Source organism: Schistocerca americana, chromosome 4 (genome assembly GCF_021461395.2).
Source record: "Schistocerca americana isolate TAMUIC-IGC-003095 chromosome 4, iqSchAmer2.1, whole genome shotgun sequence".
NCBI lineage: Eukaryota > Metazoa > Arthropoda > Insecta > Orthoptera > Acrididae > Schistocerca > Schistocerca americana.
This window is the reverse complement of record NC_060122.1, coordinates 711,414,803-711,435,305: the sequence shown is the minus strand read 5'-3', so window position 1 is coordinate 711,435,305 and position 20,503 is coordinate 711,414,803. Positions and strand designations below refer to the sequence as shown.

Sequence of the window (20,503 nt, the reverse complement as noted above, 5' to 3'; positions counted from 1 at the left end):
TTGGAAATACAAAAAGGTCTGCAGGGGCCTGGTCTGGAGAATACGGAGGATGAGGCAGCACAGAGATTTCACAGGCGAAGGCCTTTCTGGTCCTGACTCGAACTGTGGGACGAACTTGGTGACAACATGATACATCCCAAGATGCTGAGTTAGGATTTCATGACATGATTCAACTGAAATGTTAACATTCTTCTGCAATCTCTCAGACACTCCATACTTCAATGACTTTCCTGACATGAGCGTCATCAGTAGATGATGGAGGGCATCCTGAATTAGGCTTGGCTCATCTTTAACTTCCATCTGGCCATTTTTAAACCATGTGAACCATTCATAACAGCTAGCATGGCTTAAGCACTCATTACCACGGGCTTTCTGCATCATTTGATGTGTCTATGCAGAGGTTTCCTACAGTTTCACCCAAAATTTAATGCAGACACGTTGCGCATCTAACTATGCCATCTCAAAATTCGCAAACTGTGCGACACAACATTCTGCTCAGTGCAGCAGTGAACAATAACTAACACACATACAACAATGAAGCTTCTGTGAGTTACACATTAAACACAGGTACGAGCAGGCATGCCAACTGCATTTCACTCCAACACAGCACTGGTGTGAAATTATGAATGTTTCAGAATTTTTTGAACAGACCTCTTATCTGATAATGTGTTTTATACCATGACACACACCATCATGTCATCCAACATGGCATTTTTGTCAAGTAGTGCAATATGACACAATGTGTCATTAAAGTTTAGGATGCATGCATACCCACTCTGGGATACTTCCTACTCTCGAATATTCAGGTGCTTCCTATTGTAAATGCATCCCACTACCTAGAAGCAAATAAATTTGTGTCTATTTGTTCTTACACCCCTCACCATATATGTAAAAGGGGTGAGTCTAAGAGAGCTCACTGCTGTGGGAAGAAGTGTGTAATATGTCAAGAGGTTTTGATTTCAGCTGCTTGATTGAAGCTGCTAGATAAGTTGAAGAGTGTGTCCCTTCTTTTACATCCCTAACTCTGCCCAGAACATAACCGCCTTTTTTTATGCTACGATGGGGGCATTTTTGATTCTGATTCCCAAATTTTACTCTACCATAATCCTGAAATTAGACCATCGTAGTTCGGCAACCGATCTAGATAACTTGGGTGACGACTGATTCAGTACTGTTGTTTTTTTTTAAGTTTTTTGAACCATTTTGCTACAATACTGGAGAAAGAAAGTTGCTACTCACCATATAGCGGAGATGCTGAGTCGCGATAGGCACACACACACACACACACACACACACACACACACACACACACACAAACACACAAAAAAAAATTTCACACAGTTAAAGCTTTCTGCCAGTAAGGCCTTTGTCAGCAGTAGACACACACACACAAAAACGCAACTTGCACACACGTCTGCAGTCTCACAGAGCTGAAACCACACTGCGAACAGCAGCATCAGTGCATGATGGGAGTGGGATTGAGTGGGGGTAAGGAGGAGGCTGGGGCAGGGAGGGGGAGGGATAGTATGGTAGGAGTGGCAGACACTGAAAAATTTGCAGTTTAGATGTAGGGCAGGAGAGAAAGTGCGAAGGGGGGAGGGGGTAAGTAGCGGAAAGGAGAGAAATAAAAAGAAATTAAAAGACTGGGTGTGGCAGTGAAATGACGGCTTTGTAGAGCTGCAATGGGAACAGGGAGGGGGCTGGATGGGTGAGGACAGTGACTAACGAAGGTTGAGGCCAGGAGGGTTACGGGAATGTAGGATGTATTGAAGGGAAAGTTCCCACCTACGTAATTCAGAAAAGCTGGTTTTCGTGGGAAGGATCCATATGGCACAGGCTGTGAAGCAGTCATTGAGATGAGGGATATCATGTTTGGCAGCGTATTCAGCAACAGGGAGGTGCACTTGTTTTTTGGCCACAGTTTGTCGGTGTCCATTCATGTGGACAGACAGCTTGTTGGTTGTCATGCCTCCATAGAATGCAGCACAGAGGTTGCAGCTTGGCTTGTAAATCACACGACTGGTTTCACAGGTAGCCCTGCCTTTGATGGGATAAGTGATTTTAGTGACCGGACTGGAGTAGGTGGTGGTAGGAGATTGTATGGGACAAGTCTTGCGTCTAGGTCTATTACAGGGGTATGAGCCATGAGGTAAGGGATTGGGAGCAGGGGTTGTGTAAGGATGGACGAGTATATTGGGTAGGTTCGGTGGACAGTCGAATACCACTGTAGGGGTGGAAAGGGCAGTGGGGAGGACATTTCTCATTTCAGGGCATGACGAGAGGTAATCAAAACTCTGGCGGAGAATGAAATTCAGTTGCTCCAGTTCCGGATCGTACTGAGTTACGAGGGGAATGCTCCTCTGTGGCCGGACTGTGGGACTTTGGGAGGTTTGCATATATGTAATTTCCTCAAACATACTGTAATCATCGGTGGAGACTAGACAGATAGTTCAGAACCCCACTCATGATGGAAATGTATTGGATCTAATGGCAACAAATCGACCTGACATTAAAACTAGTATCAGTGACCATGATGCTATTTTTTCAGCTAAAGCAAGCCAAAATTGACGGATTGAATTCTTTAACACTTTGAACTTTGAGAACTCAGTTATGTGAGCAATTTGGGTGCCACTTGCAGAACTCTGATATGCTGGCAGGCTGCAGATAAGTAAAGTATTAACTTCAGAAAATTACTCTTTCAGTAGATACAAGGCAATAAAGGATAGCCAAAATTTGGTATGACAAGATTTATTTTTACTGGTACGTATCTATCCAGTGCATGGTCAGTTATTCTTTTAGCTTCAGCCAGAGTCCCTCTACACGCTCCCACCATGTGCTGAAAGTTTCAAGTGCCTCATTGAGATACAACATTACAGCTTTTTTATCTAGTTTACTGAGGAGAAACAGTAGAGGCAAAAGTCTCTTCATACAAGGAGGGAGATACTGAGGGCCCTACAGCTGCTGCTAGACAATTGACGGTTACTAGAAGAGAGAAACAGTCAGTACAGAGCACTGTGGGACCCCATTCTCATGAATATGGGGGATCCTGTCAGAAGTACCAATTAGAACCCAAAAAGTACAGTAAAACAAGAAGTTCTGTGTGAAAATTGGGTGTGGACCATGCAGAACCCACTCATGTAGTGTAGTTAGGATGTGGTGTCTTAAGTCTATAACGGGTCAAAGTAGATGGCTATAAAAGGTGTTGACGTCTGGTAAAGGCTGTTTGAATATCAGACTACATGTAAACGAGATTATTAGTAGTAGAACAACCTTGGCAAAAACCGCCCTGAGAAGGAGCAAGAAGACCTCAAGAATAAAGGAGCCAACACAGTCGCTGAATCACGATGTGTTCAAGCAACTTACAGAAAACACTAGTTAGGCTAACTCGCTGATAACTTTCCAATTCTGTCCTGTTTCGGTATTGGAACAATGATGCTTTCTCGCCATTGCGATGGGAACTCACCCTCACCCCAGATGCGTTAGAGATGGCAAGAATATGATGCTAACAAACCACTAATAGGTGCTTGATCATTTAGTTGTGGATGCAGTCCAGCCCTGGGTCTCTATCAGGGCAGTGGGCTACAATACTGACGAATTACCACTCGCTGAATCAAGCATGATATGGCTCCAGGTGGTGTTTAGTGAAGATAATTGCTTTTGCTCCACCCTCTGTATTACAACATGAAAAGCAGGTTGATAATTCTCAGATGCTGAGGCTCTAACATAACACAGGGCAAAACGTTCACCAATGGCATCTGGGTCAGTGTAGACAGTGCCGTTCAAGGTAATACCACCTGCAGGAGTCTTGTATCCATAGACATCTTATCTTTGCCCAAACCTGCGAAGGAGAGGTACGTGGTCTGATGGTAGAAATATACTATTCCCAGCATTGTCACTTCCATCGCTTTATTAGGTGGCAAACCCTGGCACAGAGCTGTTTAAAGGCAATGAGATGCTCCATCGATGGGTGCCCCTTATGGCGTTGCAGACCCACCTACAATCTCTTAATGGCCACTGTGATTTCTGGTGACAAACGAGGTACTGTTCCCTGTTAGGGTGGTCCTGAGAAATATGGTATCGCTAAATCAGCTGCTGAAAGAATGGCTGTAGTGGAATTCTAGACTGCCTCGTTGGTATCTCCAAGCGGCGGGCAGCCAAGGGCAACAGCAGAGGTGAAGGCTGTCCAGTCAGTACTGTTGAGAGCCCACCTGGGTTGGTGTTTACAGGGAAGTGATGCTAAGGGAGGGACTGGAAGATCGGGAAGTGGTCACTACCACACAGGCCATTGTGAACTCTCCTGTGGATGGATGGGAGAAAACAAGGGCTGCAAATGAAAAGGTTGTTGGATGGCAAAGGTCCATTGTGCCAGTAAATATTCAAGTTCTTTACCATGGTCAGCGGTCATGGTTCCACCCTACAAAGGGTTGTGGGCATTGAAATCACCCAAGATTAGAAAATGTGGGGGAAACTGAGAAACCAATGCAAACAATATGATCTGAGACATTTAACCATCGGGAGAGAGGTAAACACTGCAGATGGTAATATTCGTAAAGACTCTTACCCAAACAACCACAGCCTCCAGAGGTGTATTATGAGGCACAAGTTTGCTATACAGAGTGTCCAGAACACATGTGCAAACACCGCCCAACACCCTGTCATTAGCAGCACTATTCTTCTAGTATCCGCAGTATCCACAATGGGCTGGGATCCACACTGCTGGAAACCAAGTCTTCTGAAGGGCAATGCAGAAGGCAGGAGATGTGCTTTAAAGACGTAGTAGCTCAGCTAGGTGGTGAAAAAACCCTTACAGTTTCAATAGAGAATATCATTGTCTAGGTACTGTAAGGCCATGAAGGAACAAGGAGGCATGTTATGCACCAGGGTCACCTGTTGCCACTGGCTGAGGGGTTAAGTCATCAACACACATAAGTTCTAGGTTCTGTTGTGTGGTGTGACATGAGGCCTCAGGGGCCACCAAAATCTCTGCCTTGGACATGGGAATGGAACAGGGGGGGTTCTGGTGGCATGCAGGCAACTGGAATCTTCTTGGAGGACTTTTTCTTACCTTGCCTCTCTTTAGAGGATTTGGAAGACAGCGAGTTCTCTTTTGAATCAGTTTCAGGTAATGATGATGATTACAGAGCCCTGCGACCAGCAGTATCTGGCTTCTTCAGACACTGGCTGCTGTCCAGTTATACAATGGAAGAAGCTGTGGAAGGAAGTATCCCCCGGAGTCCTTCCTGGTGAGAGAAGCTGGAGGAAGGTGGTTTGTCTCCTGCTGGGAGGTGAGGACCAATGTCCCTGGTGGGTGGGATGCAAATAATCCCAAAGTAGGAGGGGGGGGGGAGCAAGAGGAGATCCCCCAACCAATCATCAAGGGCTTGGTCAAGCAGCCCTGAGAGCCAACTGTAGGAGATGTAACGGGCGGGAGTACCATCACCAAAGGGGGCAATATTGACGGAGCTGCAACATATGATACTGTTAGACATGCTGGGTGCACCGCTCATACTTTTCTAGGCCTCTTTATAAGTTAGTTTTTACAAAGTCTGAATCCTTGTATTTTCTTCTATATCTGGAAAACTGTGCAATCTAGTGATCACGGAGAATGGCACTTTCCACAGTTAACATACATGGGGAGGGGGGGCACAAGGGACTTTTGTATGCAGCAGTCATCCACAGTCTCTACAGGTTGGCTAACTTTGCAATGTGAGGAAATGCCCAAATTTCAAATACTTGAAGCACTGCATGGGAGCAGGGAGAACATATGGTTCTACACTGCATAGGTATACCATCACATTGACCTTTTCAGGCAATGAATTGCCCTCAAAGGCCGAGATGAAGGCACCCATACCAACTCTATTGTCCTCTGGCCTCCTATGGATACGGCGGACAATGAGTTCATCCTGTGGCTCCAAGTTGGTGTGTAGCTCATTTTTAGATTGTAAGAGCAGGTCTTGGTGAAAAGTGGTACCCTCAACCATATTCAGACTAGTATGGGAGTGACAGTCACCATTATGTCGCCCAACTTGTTACAACCGAGCAGTGATCGTGACTGAGCGGGAATGCTGTTTTTATCAAAACTGATCTCCTTTTCATTTTAGAGATGGCTGCCACTTCCACAATTTTCTCTTGATGTTCTCCACAAAGAATAAGGGTTTTGTGGCCAAGATAGAATCACCACCAGTTCTTGTGCAATCCAAGTATTGCGGGGAGCATTTCTCTGCTTGCCGCTTAGCCCTATGTTCCTCCCAAGGTGTAGTCAGGGAAGGGAACATTATAGGGTCTTATCTCTCTGTATTGAATGAGGACTTTCCTTCCATAGAGACTGCTAGGGTCGTATGGCCACCAGTGTGAAATAACTTCATCTGCTTCATTTGTAGCTCACCTGCTGTAGTGTCACTGTCTTCGAATGGGGGCCTCTCCCGATGGGCGCCATCCAGCCTCAGCAATGGCAACCTGGTTAGTAATCTGTTGTTTGGAGTCCCTGTGCCCCAGTCAAGATTGGCACAAACTGCTCAGCCTACATGTGGATTTTTCAGCTCAGGCACCGAGAGTGTTATCCCTTTTGCTGTGAAGGCTGGGGCCCCATGGTAGCCAAGCATGTACTCATGAAAGGGTTGTGAGCCCCCTGTGGGGACCTGTGTGGGCACATCACACGCAGTCAACTACCAGGGTAGCAGCTTCTGATGTGTAGTGAATTCCTGACTTGTTTAGGGGGACCCTACTGTTCTCAATCCTATGGTGCAAGTAAAGGAAGTCACAGCCTACCTTGTCAAAGAATCCTCAAAGTATCTGGTTCAGTCCTTGCACTCGACTCAGAACCAGTGGGGCACAATCAAATCTAGGGCCAATGCTGCAAATTGTGAGCTTCATAGGAACTCTGTGTGTGGGGCTGGTCTTGACAATGAATCTCTACTCTATAGCTATGAAAATTGAGAACTCAGAACCTTAAGTATTCAACGCTGTTTGTTACCTTTACTTCTTAAATTATTTATACTCCACCACGGGTTTTCATTATCAAAGGTTGCACAGTTAGCTGGAATAGTTGAGCACCTTGCATACATAAGCCACTCATGTTTTCTGAACTATAGGTTAATTTATTTTTCTGTAGGTGATATCACTGTTGAGTTTTCATTTGTATTTAACAAGTAAAAACCATCAGCTGTATTGGAGGAAGACAGAAGTTGTACTGATGGTTTATTGTTTTTGACAGCTCTGCAGTAGATAATTAAGTAAATGGTTTCCAATTTTTGTTTGGTGCAATTTTTATGTTTAACAGGAAGAAGCTTAGTGACTGAAAGAACTGCAGTTTGAATCTTATATTTTTTTTAGAAAAGTCTGAATGATTGTATAATTAATAACCTAGACACAGCCAGCTGAATGAAAATGGTGAAGAGAGGGATACTTGTGACACTCAGGTTAAGAGAGAATTGAGCTGTGACCAAATTAACTCCATGAAAATATTACATTAACACGCAGCTATATTTTGTAAACAAATTTCACACATAAATAGTTTTATATAATTATTAAAAACATGTTTGTAAATGGCTTTAAGCAATTACAAATTATTTAATAACATAATTTGTCAGTAGGCAAGTCTTCCCCATTAGCTTTTATGAATATATTTGCAAAGACTTTCAAGTTAGTAGTATTTTTACCATGAATGAAAAGGTTTTCACTAATGACGAATTTCTGATTTCATACGTAACTGATAGGTTACTAACAGTCACATGTCCCTGTGGAAAGTACCGGACCTTCATCAAATACTGAAAAACATACAGAGCATATTGAAACTGGTATGGACAGGCTTAGGCCTACTGTCGTCTTAGTCCGACATTGTTGATCTGTCCGGAGCCTTCAACATGTGGAACCACTTGTGGCTTCGATAGTCCATGGAACTTTTCTCTCCCTGACGTTTCGTCCAAAGCTACGTTGGACATCTTTGGAGGTGCTCCTGGTTGTGCTGAGTCTTGCAAACTGATGAGTGGGACATCGAAGAACAGCCTAAATACCATGGAAAGTGGGCGTGGCCTGGATTTCACGTGATAGCAGAGATAAATCTTGTCAAGGATAAAATATAACTATCGATCGTAGTACGTCAAAGACAAAAACTTATCATTGATTCTGTAGTGCCACTGTCCATATATCGCTGAGTTTCATAGCTGCTTCTTTTCTGTTAAAATTATCCCCATGTTTATGTATTTTGATGGCTTCTCTATATAGCCGAGGATAATAGTTCGTCACAGTACATAAAATTTCAGTTTTTGATAATTTCACAATGTGATCACCCTGCTGCAGAGCATATTCCGCCATGGCTGACTTGTCCGTTTTCCCTAGTCGGCAAAGACTTTTATGTTCCTTCAACTGTGTATTCACACGGTAGGCTTTACCACATGTACATGGAATCTTGTATATATGACTTGCAGCAGAGGGGGACATTTATCCTTAATGGAACGAAGTGGTTGGCCTATTTTCTTAGTTGGTCTGAAAATCGGTCGAACGTTATGTTTCCTTAAAATCTTGCCGATTTGATCTGTTACTTTTTTGACCTTATAGACGCCGACTCCTATGGGGAACCTCACATGCGTCGTCATAGATTGCACTCCGTCCACTCGTCTGCCCAGCCAAGCAGTCGTTTGTACGTGACTGACATTTCATCACGGTTCGTATTCCTAGTCGACACTGGCGCTGACTTCTATATGATACCTACATCAATGGCTACTCCCCCCCCCCCCCCTGCCACCCCCCCCCCCCCCATCTTTTCACCGATGAAGTAACTTCTACAAGCTGTCAACACACCAACATTACAAACTTCAGGCTCTGCCAAAGTTACGGTGCACCTATCTCCTTCTGTGTGTTTTCCGTGGACTTTCTACATTGCTGACATTAATGAACCAATTCTCAATATGGATTTTTTGTCCCATTACAAACTCTCTCCGAATGTAGTTCAGGGCTCAATGCTACACCATCCCACTAACATTCAGATACTGCACTCCCGCATTTATGTTCCACGTTCTGTTTCTCTCGCGACATGTGAGTTGGTACACGAGTGCTCTGCCCTCACGGGCGACATTGTGACCTGTGTCACTAACCTACTGTCAGAAGACAACTCGGTGGCACAACCGTGCCAGAAAAACTAGGAGCTGAAACAAAGAATAGCACACACTTTACAACAAGCTCGTAGCAGCTCGTACCTCGCTGCTGAAACTGCAGTCCACAGTCCCGCCACCTACTCGTGTTTCTCCAGCAGACACCAGCTTGGATACTCATCAGTTTAGTCCAAAAACATTAATTGCGAGTGACGATTTGCATCCAGTAGACTCCGCATCCCCTATGCACTTATCACGTTCACTGACATATGTAACAGACAGTGCTTCCAATAACAGTCATGCGTGCAATACGACCATGCTCACTGCGCGGGCAGCTGACCCGCATCTCTCGCATGGCAGCCACATGACTCGGCGGCCATCGCTGTTCCATGTGCAACACCAATGCCACTCTTGCCAGCGCTGGATACCAAGTGCGAGGTTGACACCAGACAGTCGCCGCGCATACCGACCTTCTCCGTGCTGTACGCGCAGCCGCCCTCTCCAAACAAGCGCACGCCGTCCTCACGTACTAGACATGCGACTTTCATGCTGCCTTTTTTCCACTCACACTAACGGCTACGCCTCGTTGCGCCCTACCCGTCCAAAAACTTCGCGTCAGGACATTGATCAGTCTCATATGCAATTCTCAGTTTCTTCCGTCACTGACGGGACGACACACAAGTTAGTTACCACTGCCGGTCCTCCTATAGGGCACAAGGTTAGACACCCCAACCCTATTAAGTTACATGCAGCCCGGCAGCAAATTAACGAACTTTTGGAGACAGGCATCCTGCAACTGTCAGACTGCAACTGGTCTTCACCGATCCACCTTTTCCTCAAACACGACAGTTCATTCTGAATGTGCGGTGACTACAGACGTTTAAACGCACATACTGTCACGGACAATTACCCCATGCCTAACATAAATGATTTCACTCATATGTTATCGGGAGCTACAATCTTCAGTGTTAGTGACTGTAAATGTGCCTACCACCAGATTCCCGTAGCACCGGATGATATCCCTAAAACAGCTATTATCACGCCGCTTGGTTTGTTCCATGCCGCTTGGTTTGTTCCAATACAACTTCATGCCATTCGGCCTAAAAAACATGGCACAAACGTGGCAGCATTTCATTGACTCCATCTTACGACAGTTCGAGTTTTGTTTCGCATATCTGGACAACATGTTCAATTTCAGCAAATCATCTGAGGAACATGAAAATCATTTATCCTTGGTCCTCCAGACCTTGAACTCCAACGGCGTCGAGGTCAACAAAGAAAAATTCCTGTTGCGTCAGTCTTCTGTCACTTTCTTGGGTTACACCGTCTCCACCGACGGAATACAGCCTCCCAAGTGTCGTGTACACACCATCACTTCACTGTCGCCCCTGGCTACTTACGAAGAACTCCGACGTTTCTTGGGCACAATAAATTACTACAGTCGTCACCTGCCTTCTGCCGCTGCCGTGCAGGCCTTGCTGACAGACTCACTGTTGGGTAAACAGACTTCAGGACTCAAACCCGTTTGCTGGACTGCACCTATGCTGGAGGCTTTCAATGCATTAGACTTCTTTAGCTCGCTCCGTGACACTCGCCCACCCTGACCCCTCAGCCGAGTTGTTCATCACTATGGTCGCCAGTGACATCGCAGTGAGAGCGGTGCTACAGGAATGCAAGGAAGACACAGTTTCCCTCTTCATTTCTTCTCTAAAAATACTATCTACAGCTCAGAAGAAATACCCCTTCTTTTGATAGAGAACGCCTTGTGGTCTATGAGGCTGTCAAACACTTCTGCCCCGACATGGAGGGTCGCTTGTTCTTCATTCTCACAGATCACAAACCACTCGCAGATGCTTTCTGCAACCCCCCCCCCCCCCCCACGAGGACCCACCCCCTCGGCGTTTCCGCCAGTTTTATCTAGTCTCCCAATTCACAACCGACATTCGCTACATCAAAGGCACGGACAACATCGCCGCAGATTTTTTTTCGTGGATCAATACTATTTCACGCATCATTGACTTATCCAACCTGGCCGCCCCACAAGCCTTGACGAGGAATCTCAAGCTCTCCTCATGGACCCTGAAACATCCCTTGTGTTTACTAAAGCTAAAGTCACTGGCATTGTGGACAAGGTGTGGTGTTACTCTTCTATCGGTACCTTACGCTCGTTACTTCCACCCCCTCTGAGCCAGCAGGGCCTTCGACGCTCTGCATAACTGCGCCACTACACGGCTCGTCTCCGATCATTTCATTTGGAAAAATATAAAACGGGACTGTCAAACCTGGGCACGCAGATGCGTCCCCTGCCAACACAACAAAATCGACCACCACAGCACCCCACCACTGGGCAAGTTCGACATCCCTCCAGGATGATTTCGTCATGTACATATCGATCTTATTGGTCCTCTTCCACCGTTGGAGGGCCACAGATACATTCTATCCACAAGTGACCTCACGTCCTGCTGTGTAGAGGCAGCCCCCTTACCTAACATCACTGCCAAGACCGTGGCAAAGGTTTTATCTCCTCATGGTTTGCTAGGATTGGTTGTCCGACCACCATCACCACCGACCAGGGTCGGCAGTTTGAGTCTCCCCTGTTCACCATTTTATGTAACGTCTGCGGCATAAAGAAAATTCACACCACAGCCTACCACCCACAAAGCAATGGCTTAGTGAAATAGTGGCACTGCACTCTAAAAATGGCGCTCAGGTGCCATGACTGCCTCTGGTCTGAAGGACTTCCATGGGTACTGCTTGGCATCCGTTCAACTTTCAAGCCCGACTTCCACGGAACTATCTCAGAATTCGTTTTCGGGGAGAACTCTGTCCTACCAGGGGAACCCATTCAGCCTCAAGTACCTGAAGACTCCCCCCCTCACCGGATTTCATAAGTCGTATGCACACCCACTTCAAATATGCACACCTACACCCACCTACCAGCCACACCCCGACAGACACTAACGTGCCAACCGCTCTCAACACTTGCTCCCATGTAATGCTGAGACGATTCGGTCCAACAGCCTCTGCAACCACCTTATCTCAGCCCCTTTAAAGTCCTCCGGCAGGGCAATACAACTTTTGACATAACCATCAAAGACAGTCCGCAAACTGTTTCGTTACACCGACTCAAACCAGCATTCGTTGACTCCGACGTCCCTCTGCTGGCTCAGTTTGATTCTCCTAACGACTCTCCCGCCAGTCTCCCTCCTGCCGTGAAGTCCGACAATGTTTCTCCTCAGGCCACCGTGCAGTTTTGTTCAACCGATGCCTCCCCATCACCTTTCGTGGGTTTCTCACACACGTCACCCTCCACCCTGTGTGCGGGTTTCGCTGCTACCTTATTGACTACAGAGACACCCTCTCCCATAGTCACCCTGCTCTACAACGTACACCCCCCCCCCCCCCCACACACACACACACTGTGTGGACAACATTTCAGTCGTCACTCTTGACGACCGGGTTCTCATTCTACTCACAGACACCGTGGCCCCGCCACCCAATGACCAGTTAAATGTCAGTGTTGTGCATAGCCTCACCCTCCCTCACAAGTGTGACCCGATGACAATTTGTGCCTTCATCTCGCCAGATGGCTTGATTAGAGTCTGGGCTTGCCACACCTACGCCCTGCCATCCACCGTTCAACCCACCTGCCCTCGGGCTGGCCGCTGCATCGTCTGTCCTTGCTGGCTCAAAGACTTTGAGGTGGACCTGCCTCCCGTCGCTCCGCCTCCGCACCCGTCAGGGTGGAGATCCCGGTTGTGCATCTACCAGCTCGTACGACCACCAACAGCGTCAATGGCCACACGGTCTTCCCTCAAGACTCACATGCAGTACTCCGTATCGCGGGAGAAGTGGGGGGAGGGGGGGGAGGCTGTGTGGTGTCGATAGGTCATATTGACCATTGACAACATTAATCTATGGGACTCAGGTCGCTCATACGAGCCGCCGTGTTAACTCAGTCTGTTCTTATACCTTGTACTGTGTGCACCTGTATGATAATTGTCGAAAATATGTATATGCAGATATTAGTGGGGACAGTTTATTCCGTATACTGCTATTCGTACCTTACTCCCATACACCGTTTTTACAAGAAATTGTGAGACCATGCCCTGAAGCCTTGCTTTGGTTGATCAAAGGCAGTAGCAAAAGAGATAAATCATCAGTTTTAACTTCTACTCCCGAAAAGCTGCAAATTGAAGTCTTATCTGGAAAAAACAGAAAAATAAAAATGGGAAAAGTCAGCAAAAAAACTTCAGTCTACACAAAAACAGAAAAAAGTGAAAGTGCATTGTCTCCCACAGAAATCCAAAATGAAGACTTCATCATGATCATCCGATACAGAATCTTACAATTATTCAACAAAAATCAGAAGCTCATCCATGGGTCAGAGTGATCACAGTAACAGTGAAGCTGTAGTTGTGGACAGGAAGCCAATCATCAATGACTGCTTGTTGGTAAAATTAGAAAGGAATTGTAAGAAAAGTTAGGCCTACTTAACATAGGAGAGGCAGAATTGAAGATCAAGTTTAAATGGCCTCCAAGTGAAGACACCATTGTTGCTGACAAATATCAAATAGAGATGATTCTTCAACCTCTCATCATCAATACCAAAAATTATCATGTGACTAATTTCACTTTCAGAACTAATTTTGAAGGGCTTTCTGTTTCTCACAGTTTAAGTTTTTAACATGATAATGTTATTAACATGAGATTTTAAGTTCTGAACGAAAAAGATTTGATAGCAAAATCATGGTTTCAGTGTGTTGTCTTCCAGCTGAAATGTTCCCAATACCTTGATCAAGTACTCGCACCATGAGGAACATGAACCACGATGTAAAGCATTTTTGTAAACACATTCTTCATGGTTCCCTATTTTCCAATTAGTGTTTTTAAATAAATAGTTGAACCATGGATCTTGCCATTGGTGGGGAGGCTTGTGTGCCTCAGCGATACAGATAGCCGTACCGTAGGTGCAACCACAACAGAGGGATATCTGTTGAGAGGCCAGACAAACTTGTGGTTCCTGAAGAGGGGCAGCAGCCTTTTCAGTAGTTGAAGGGGCAACAGTCTGGATGATTGACTTATCTGGCCTTCTAACACTAACCAAAACGGCCTTGCTGTGCTGGTACTGTGAACTGCGGTAAGCAAGGGGAAACTACAGCCGTAATTTTTCCCCGAGGGCATGCAGCTTTACTGTATGGTTAAATGATGATGGTGTCCTCTTGGGTAAAATATTCCGGAGGTAAAATAGTCCCCCATTTGCATCTCCGGGCGGAGACTGCTCAGGAGGACGTTGTTATTAGGAGAAAGAAAACCGGCGTTCTACAGGTCGGAGAGTAGAATGTCAGATCCCTTAATCGGGCAGGTGGGCTAGAAAATTTAAAAAGGGAAATGGATAGGTTAAAGTTAGATATAGTGGGAATTAGTGAAGTTCAGTGGCAGGAGGAACAAGACTTCTTGTCAGGTGAATATAGGGTTATAAATACAAAATCAAATATGGGTAATGCCGGAGTAGGCTTAATAATGAATAGGAAAATAGGAATGCGGGTAAGCTACTACAAACAGCATAGTGAACGCATTATTGTGGCCAAGATAGATACGAGACCCACGTCTACCACAGTAGTACAAGTATATATGCCAACTAGCTCCACAGATGACGAAGAGATTGATGGAATGTACGATGAGATAAAAGAAATTATTCAGATAGAGGAGGGCGACAAAAATTTAATAGTCATGGGTGACTGGAATTCAATAGTACGAAAGAGAAGAGCTGGAAACATAGTAGGTGAATACGGAATGGGGGTAAGGAATGAAAGAGAAAGCCGCCTGGTAGAATTTAGCACAGAGCATAACTTAATCATAGTCAACACTTGGTTCAAGAATCATGTTGTATACATGGAAGAAGCCTGGAGATACAGGAAGGTTTCAGATAGATTATATAATGGTAAGGCAGAGTTTTAGGAACCAGGTTTTGAATCGGAAGACATTTCCAGGGGCAGATGTGGACTCTGACCACAATCTATTGGTTATGAACTGTAGAAATTGCAAAAATGTGGGAATTTAAGGAGATGGGTTGTGGGTAAACTGACAGAACCAGAGGTTGTAGAGAGTTTCAGGGAGAGCATTAGGGAACAGTTGACACGAATGGGGGAAAGAAATACGGTGGAAGAAGAATGGGTAGCTTCGAGAGATGAAATAGTGAAGGCAGCAAAGGATCAAGTAGGTAAAAGACAAGGGCTAACAGAAATCCTTGGGTAACAGAAGAGATATTGAGTTTAATTGATGAAAGGAGAAAAAACAAAGACGCAGTAAATGAAATGGGCAAAAAGGAATAAAAACGTCTCAAGAATGAGATTGACAGGAAGTGTAAAATGGCTAAGCAGGGATGGCTAGAGGACAAATGTAAGGATGTAGAGGTGTATATCACTAGGGGTAAGAAAGATACTGCCTACAGGAAAATTAAAGAGACCTTTGGAGAAAAGAGAACCACTTGCACGAATATCAAGAGCTCAGATGGAAACCCAGTTCTAAGCAAAGAAGGGCAAGCAGAAAGGTGAAAGGTGTATATAGAGGGTCTATACAAGGGCGATGTGCTTGCGGACAATATTATGGAAATGGAAGAGGATGTAGACGAAGATGAAATAGGAGATATGATACTGCGTGAAGAGTGTGACATAGCACGAAAGACCTGCGTCGAAACAAGGCCCCGGGAGTAGACAACATTCCATTAGAACTACTGACAGCCTTGGGAGAGTCAGCCCTGACAAAATTCTACCATTTGGTGAGCGAGATGTATGAGACAGGCGAAATACCCTCAGACTGTAAGAATAACATAATAATTCCAATCCCAACGAAAGCAGGTGTTGACAGATGTGAAAATTACCGAACTATCAGTTTAATAAACCACTGCTGCAAAATACTAACACAAATTCTTTACAGACGAATGGAAAAACTGGTAGAAGCCGACCTCGGGGAAGATCAGTTTGGATTCTGGAGAAATGTTGGAACACGTGAGGCAATACTGACCCTACTACTTATCTTAGAAAATAGATTACGGAAAGGCAAACCTATGTTTCTAGCATTTGAAGTCTTGGAGAAAGCTTTTGACAATGTTGACTGGCATACTTTATTTCAAATTCGGAAGGTGGAAGGGGTAAAATACAGCGAGCAAAAGGCTACTTAAAATTTGTACAGAAACCAGAAGGTAGTTATAAGAGTCGAGGCCATGAAAGGGAAGCAGCGGTTGGGAAGGGAGTGAGACAGGATTGTAGCCTCTCCCTGATGTTATTCAATCTGTATATTGAGCAAGCAGCAAAGGAAACAAAAGGAAAATTTAGAGCAGGATTTAAAATCCACGGAGAAGAAATAAAAATTTTGTGGTTTGCTGATGACATTCTAATTCTGTCAGAGACAGCAAAGGACTTTTGAAGAGCAGCTGAACAGAATGGACAGTGTCTTGAAAGGAGGATATAACATGGACATCAACTAAAGCAAAACGAGGATAATCGAATGTAGTCGAATTAAATTAGGTGATGCTGAGGGTATTACATTAGGAGATGAGACACTTGAAGTAGTAGATGAGTTTTGCTATTTGGGGAGCAAAATTAACTGATGATGGTCGAACCAGAGAGGATATAAAATGTAGGCTGGCAAAGGCAAGGAAAGCATTTCTGAAGAAGAGAAATTTGATAACATTGAGTATAGATTTCAGTGTCAGGAAGTCTTCTCTGAAAGTATTTGTATGGAGTGTAGCCATGTATGGAAGTGAAACATGGACGATAAATAGTTTGGACAAGAAGAGAATAGAAGCTTTCGAAATGTGGTGCTACAGAAGAATGCTGAAGATTAGATGGGTAGATCACATAACTAATGAGGAGGTATTAAATAGAATTGGGGAGAAGAGGAGCCTGTGGCACAACTTGACTAGAAGAAGCGATCGGTTGGTAGGATATGTTTTGAGACATCGAGGGATCACCAATTTAGTATTGGAGGGCAGCACGGAGGGTAAAAATCGTAGAGGGAGACCAAGAGATGAATACACTAAACAGATTCAGAAGGATGTAGGTTGCGGTAGGTACTGGGAGATGAAGAAGCTTGCACAGGATAGAGTAGCATGGAGAGCTCCAGTCTCTGGACTGAGGACCACAACTACAACAAGGGGGAAAATAAAAGGTTTATCATGACAGTTTCCGTTTTGTTTAGGCACATAGCAAAAAAATTAAAGAGAAAAATGTGGCTTAACTATCCGACATTCATAATCTTCAGCTGAGAACCGTAAAAACGTTATGACTTCTTTCCTCTCAAAGACGGTTCTGAAGTGTGAGTTTACCAGAATGTCATGCTGAAGAGACTCTTTGAGTATAGCTTTTATCAGTAAATAATGAACCCCTGTAGCTGGAACAAAATGTTGATTACTTATTTAATGGACCAACTCAAAACTTTACTAAATCATGAACAATACACACTACTTTTGTCTTAGGCCTTAATTAGTGGTAAATCAAGTGAATAATAGTTTGAAACTGCAATGCAGTCAGACTCACAAAGAAATACAGCATCAATAAAATTCACAGATTACATTGGCACCACTTGAGAAAGAATGACTATCAATGAAGAATTGCTAACAGATTCACTGACTGCTTTGGGAAGGATTTGGGTAATGGGTTAAAAAAAGTTATAGGTGACAATACAGTCATTGCCAATATACTATTTAATATTTGAAGTCGGAAACATAGTATCAAAGAGCTGGAATATATAAGGCAAAACCACAAATAAAAGGAGAAATATGTATGGTATATATCAAGGTGACTAACGCACATTCTATTTAGTATTATAAAGTGGAATAGCAGTACTTTTACTACTGTTAAAGTGTTATGATATGTTACTAAAAGACCTCTGAAGCACAGCAAGTGGCAAACTACATACACGTCAATGTATTTTAAAATTTGTTGATACATTAGCATAACTGATATGGGCAAAAAATATGAAACAACTAAGTTGTTATAAGGTTTTTGTCATTTTAATTTACTGCAAACTGCTGTGCATCCTTTGTTATATGGTTGTGCATCTCCAATAAAGTACACTGATGTCATAATAATGATATTAGTGCTTTATTTGACTTACTGATTAAAATGGTTTACTTTGCAACCTGGGTATATTTCCTTGTACGTGAAGTACTTGTCCCAGTTAAAAAGCTGAAGGGCTTGATTGGCCCCTCTTATTTCCCCTGTTCTTGATGCGACTGCTAAGGTGTAACCCTGAGCTTTCAAATGTTCAAGTACTGTTGGAACTTCGGGGTAGTAAGGAACTTTCCTTCCAGCGGCATCTACGACGTTTCCTATACTTTTAACACATTGAAACGCGAGTTACTGACCTCTCCCGTGGATAATACTTCACTTATTTCTAAACGTTTCGAACAGAATCTTTCCGGACCAACCTGTTTCTTCGCAGCGGCAATGAAACGTGAGTATCCACCCAGAACGGCCACAACGTGTAATCTGTAACTCAATTAAGGCAATACAAAATTATCTTACTAGTGCAGGATGGAGCTTCTATTTTTCTCAGACCTAAAAAAATAGTGGATCTCACCTAAATCAAATACAATTAATTTTGGTTTCCTTTCTAAATTCATGCCTAAATAAATCTCGATAACTCACTTTGCGGAACGCTTTTTTTATCTTATTTTTGCGACTCATAGGTACTGTTGTAAGGATCTCCTGATTGGTCGATAATCAAAGCTGGAGTCCACTGGCTATCTGCTTATGAAAATAATTTATTTTCTTCCTTTTCGAAAAATTATAATTCGACAGTGTTCCATTAACGGTGTATGTTATACTTGACCGATTATTAAATAAAACAATTATTACTGATATTATAAATGCACTTCTACATCTTGTCTTTCAAGACAATGCGGGTAGTCATCATATGCAATGCTTCTGCAAAAAATTGCAAGACAGTCATCAACAAAATATCATATCGATAGACTTTTTCAATGTAAATAATTTATGTAAGCCATAAATAAAAATTTTTGTGGATTTCTTGTGGAGTACATCGTTAGCGTTTTATCTTCCGCGAATTTCTTCATGTGAAAATTATGTGGCTGTCAGCGCGTAAGATATGAAATAACTGTATTATGTTGTTTTATGTTTATTACAATGAACCTGTGAAGAACCAATAAACGATTATCAACCAACATCCCATCCCAACTGTAGCTTACAGTCATTTAATCGCCAGAAAGTGGTAACATTTTAATTTCTACTGGTAAGCTTTTTAAGAAAAGAATTTTTAATATTAAGAATAAATATCAGGTGTGACAATGATTTATATATTCAGGTGTCAAATAGGATACTTTTCGCCCCATTTTAGGACGCACTTCGTTGCGCGGAAGCATCTCGATCCACTTGCCATTCGTGCGCGGAAGGAGCTTTACTTGGCCGCCATTAGTCCTTTATCCTGGTACGTGTGGCATCTATAGTCCGGTTGTAGCGTGAGGGGTGATTTAAGCGTGAAGTATATCACATAAACAGGTATAAAGTACTAGAACTTAACATGTAAGTTCATTTTTAACAGTTTGTATAGAATTATGTTTTTATTTGCATGGTTTCCCATTGTATTGCGCATTATTGTGGTCTAACGTACTCTGTTCGAACTGCGGTTGAATGTTAATTTTACTGATTTCTGTAAATTTCTTTTTACTACGTGTAGAGCAATGGAAAACGCTGCAAATGAAATGAACATTAAGAATGAAGAGGAACACGACCGGAAAGGTCAAAACCATGCCGGGCAAAACAATCATCCCGGTGGCGGTCGTGGTGAAGGCCGGGGCAATTTCGATGGCCGAGGTGGTGGATTTGGTGGTGGCAGAGGCAGATTTGCGAATCGTCCCAGAGACGACAACAGAGGCAGAAATCCTGATGTAAGTGTTTAAAAAAATTTAGTTATGTAGTGCTAGTGACGAGATGCAGTGAGGCTTGGGACTATGCGGTGTAGCATGCGCCCCCCCCCCCCCCCCCCCCTTTTCAACTCTTTATTTTGTAGTGTACATTTCTCGTTAAGTTTTAGGGACGCTGTTTCACGTGTATGTTTACAATTTCTATTAATTTGGTTCAGCACGAAGTGCAATGCCTGAAATGGATTTGTTTTTACGATATTTAAGTAATCTTATATTCTGTATCGGTTTCAAGTTATGTACGCATGTTACCGTACATTCGTCGACGATGGGCATAGTACATTGTGATGGGTAGTGCGTAAAGGAACTAATTGTAGAATAGTTACCAAGTAGGCTTGGTAGTTTATTGAAATTAAATCTATGATCGTACTGTCTAACTTGAAGGATTCAAATTACCCAGGGAGCTGGTGCAGTGCTTGGCTGTTAACATGCCATGCCCTTTTTCCTGTCCACTGGTGGACATACTTCA

General features: G+C 43.7%; 2 protein-coding genes across 9 annotated transcripts in view; one reads left to right on the top strand and one right to left on the bottom strand.

Moving 5' to 3' along the window:
* The window catches only part of LOC124613954 (magnesium-dependent phosphatase 1-like), a 45,566-nt gene extending 26,564 nt beyond the window's left edge, over positions 1 to 19,002 (bottom strand). The window contains exons 1-4 of one of the 5 annotated variants that reach the window (XM_047142732.1): positions 18,675 to 19,002; positions 18,523 to 18,589; positions 18,235 to 18,428; positions 13,154 to 13,294 (exon numbers count right to left, since the gene is read on the bottom strand). In XM_047142732.1, coding sequence (XP_046998688.1) covers positions 13,155 to 13,294; positions 18,235 to 18,428; positions 18,523 to 18,589; positions 18,675 to 18,717 — 444 coding nt within the window. In that variant the 5' untranslated portion in view covers positions 18,718 to 19,002 and the 3' untranslated portion in view covers position 13,154. Of the gene's footprint in view, positions 1 to 13,153; positions 13,295 to 18,209; positions 18,429 to 18,522; positions 18,590 to 18,674 lie in introns of all 5 variants that reach the window. The other 4 variants (XM_047142731.1, XM_047142728.1, XM_047142730.1 and 1 more) reach the window with 4 other exon arrangements.
* Positions 19,003 to 19,453: 451 nt separating this feature from the next.
* The window catches only part of LOC124613953 (hrp65 protein-like), a 163,854-nt gene continuing 162,804 nt past the window's right edge, over positions 19,454 to 20,503 (top strand). For 2 of the 4 annotated variants that reach the window (XR_006979662.1, XM_047142724.1), the window contains exons 1-2: positions 19,483 to 19,636; positions 19,791 to 20,001. Coding sequence is in view for 3 of the 4 variants with exons in the window: in XM_047142724.1 (XP_046998680.1) it covers positions 19,795 to 20,001 (207 nt within the window). In the remaining variant the exon portion in view is untranslated. Of the gene's footprint in view, positions 19,637 to 19,790; positions 20,002 to 20,503 lie in introns of all 4 variants that reach the window. The other 2 variants (XM_047142725.1, XM_047142726.1) reach the window with 2 other exon arrangements.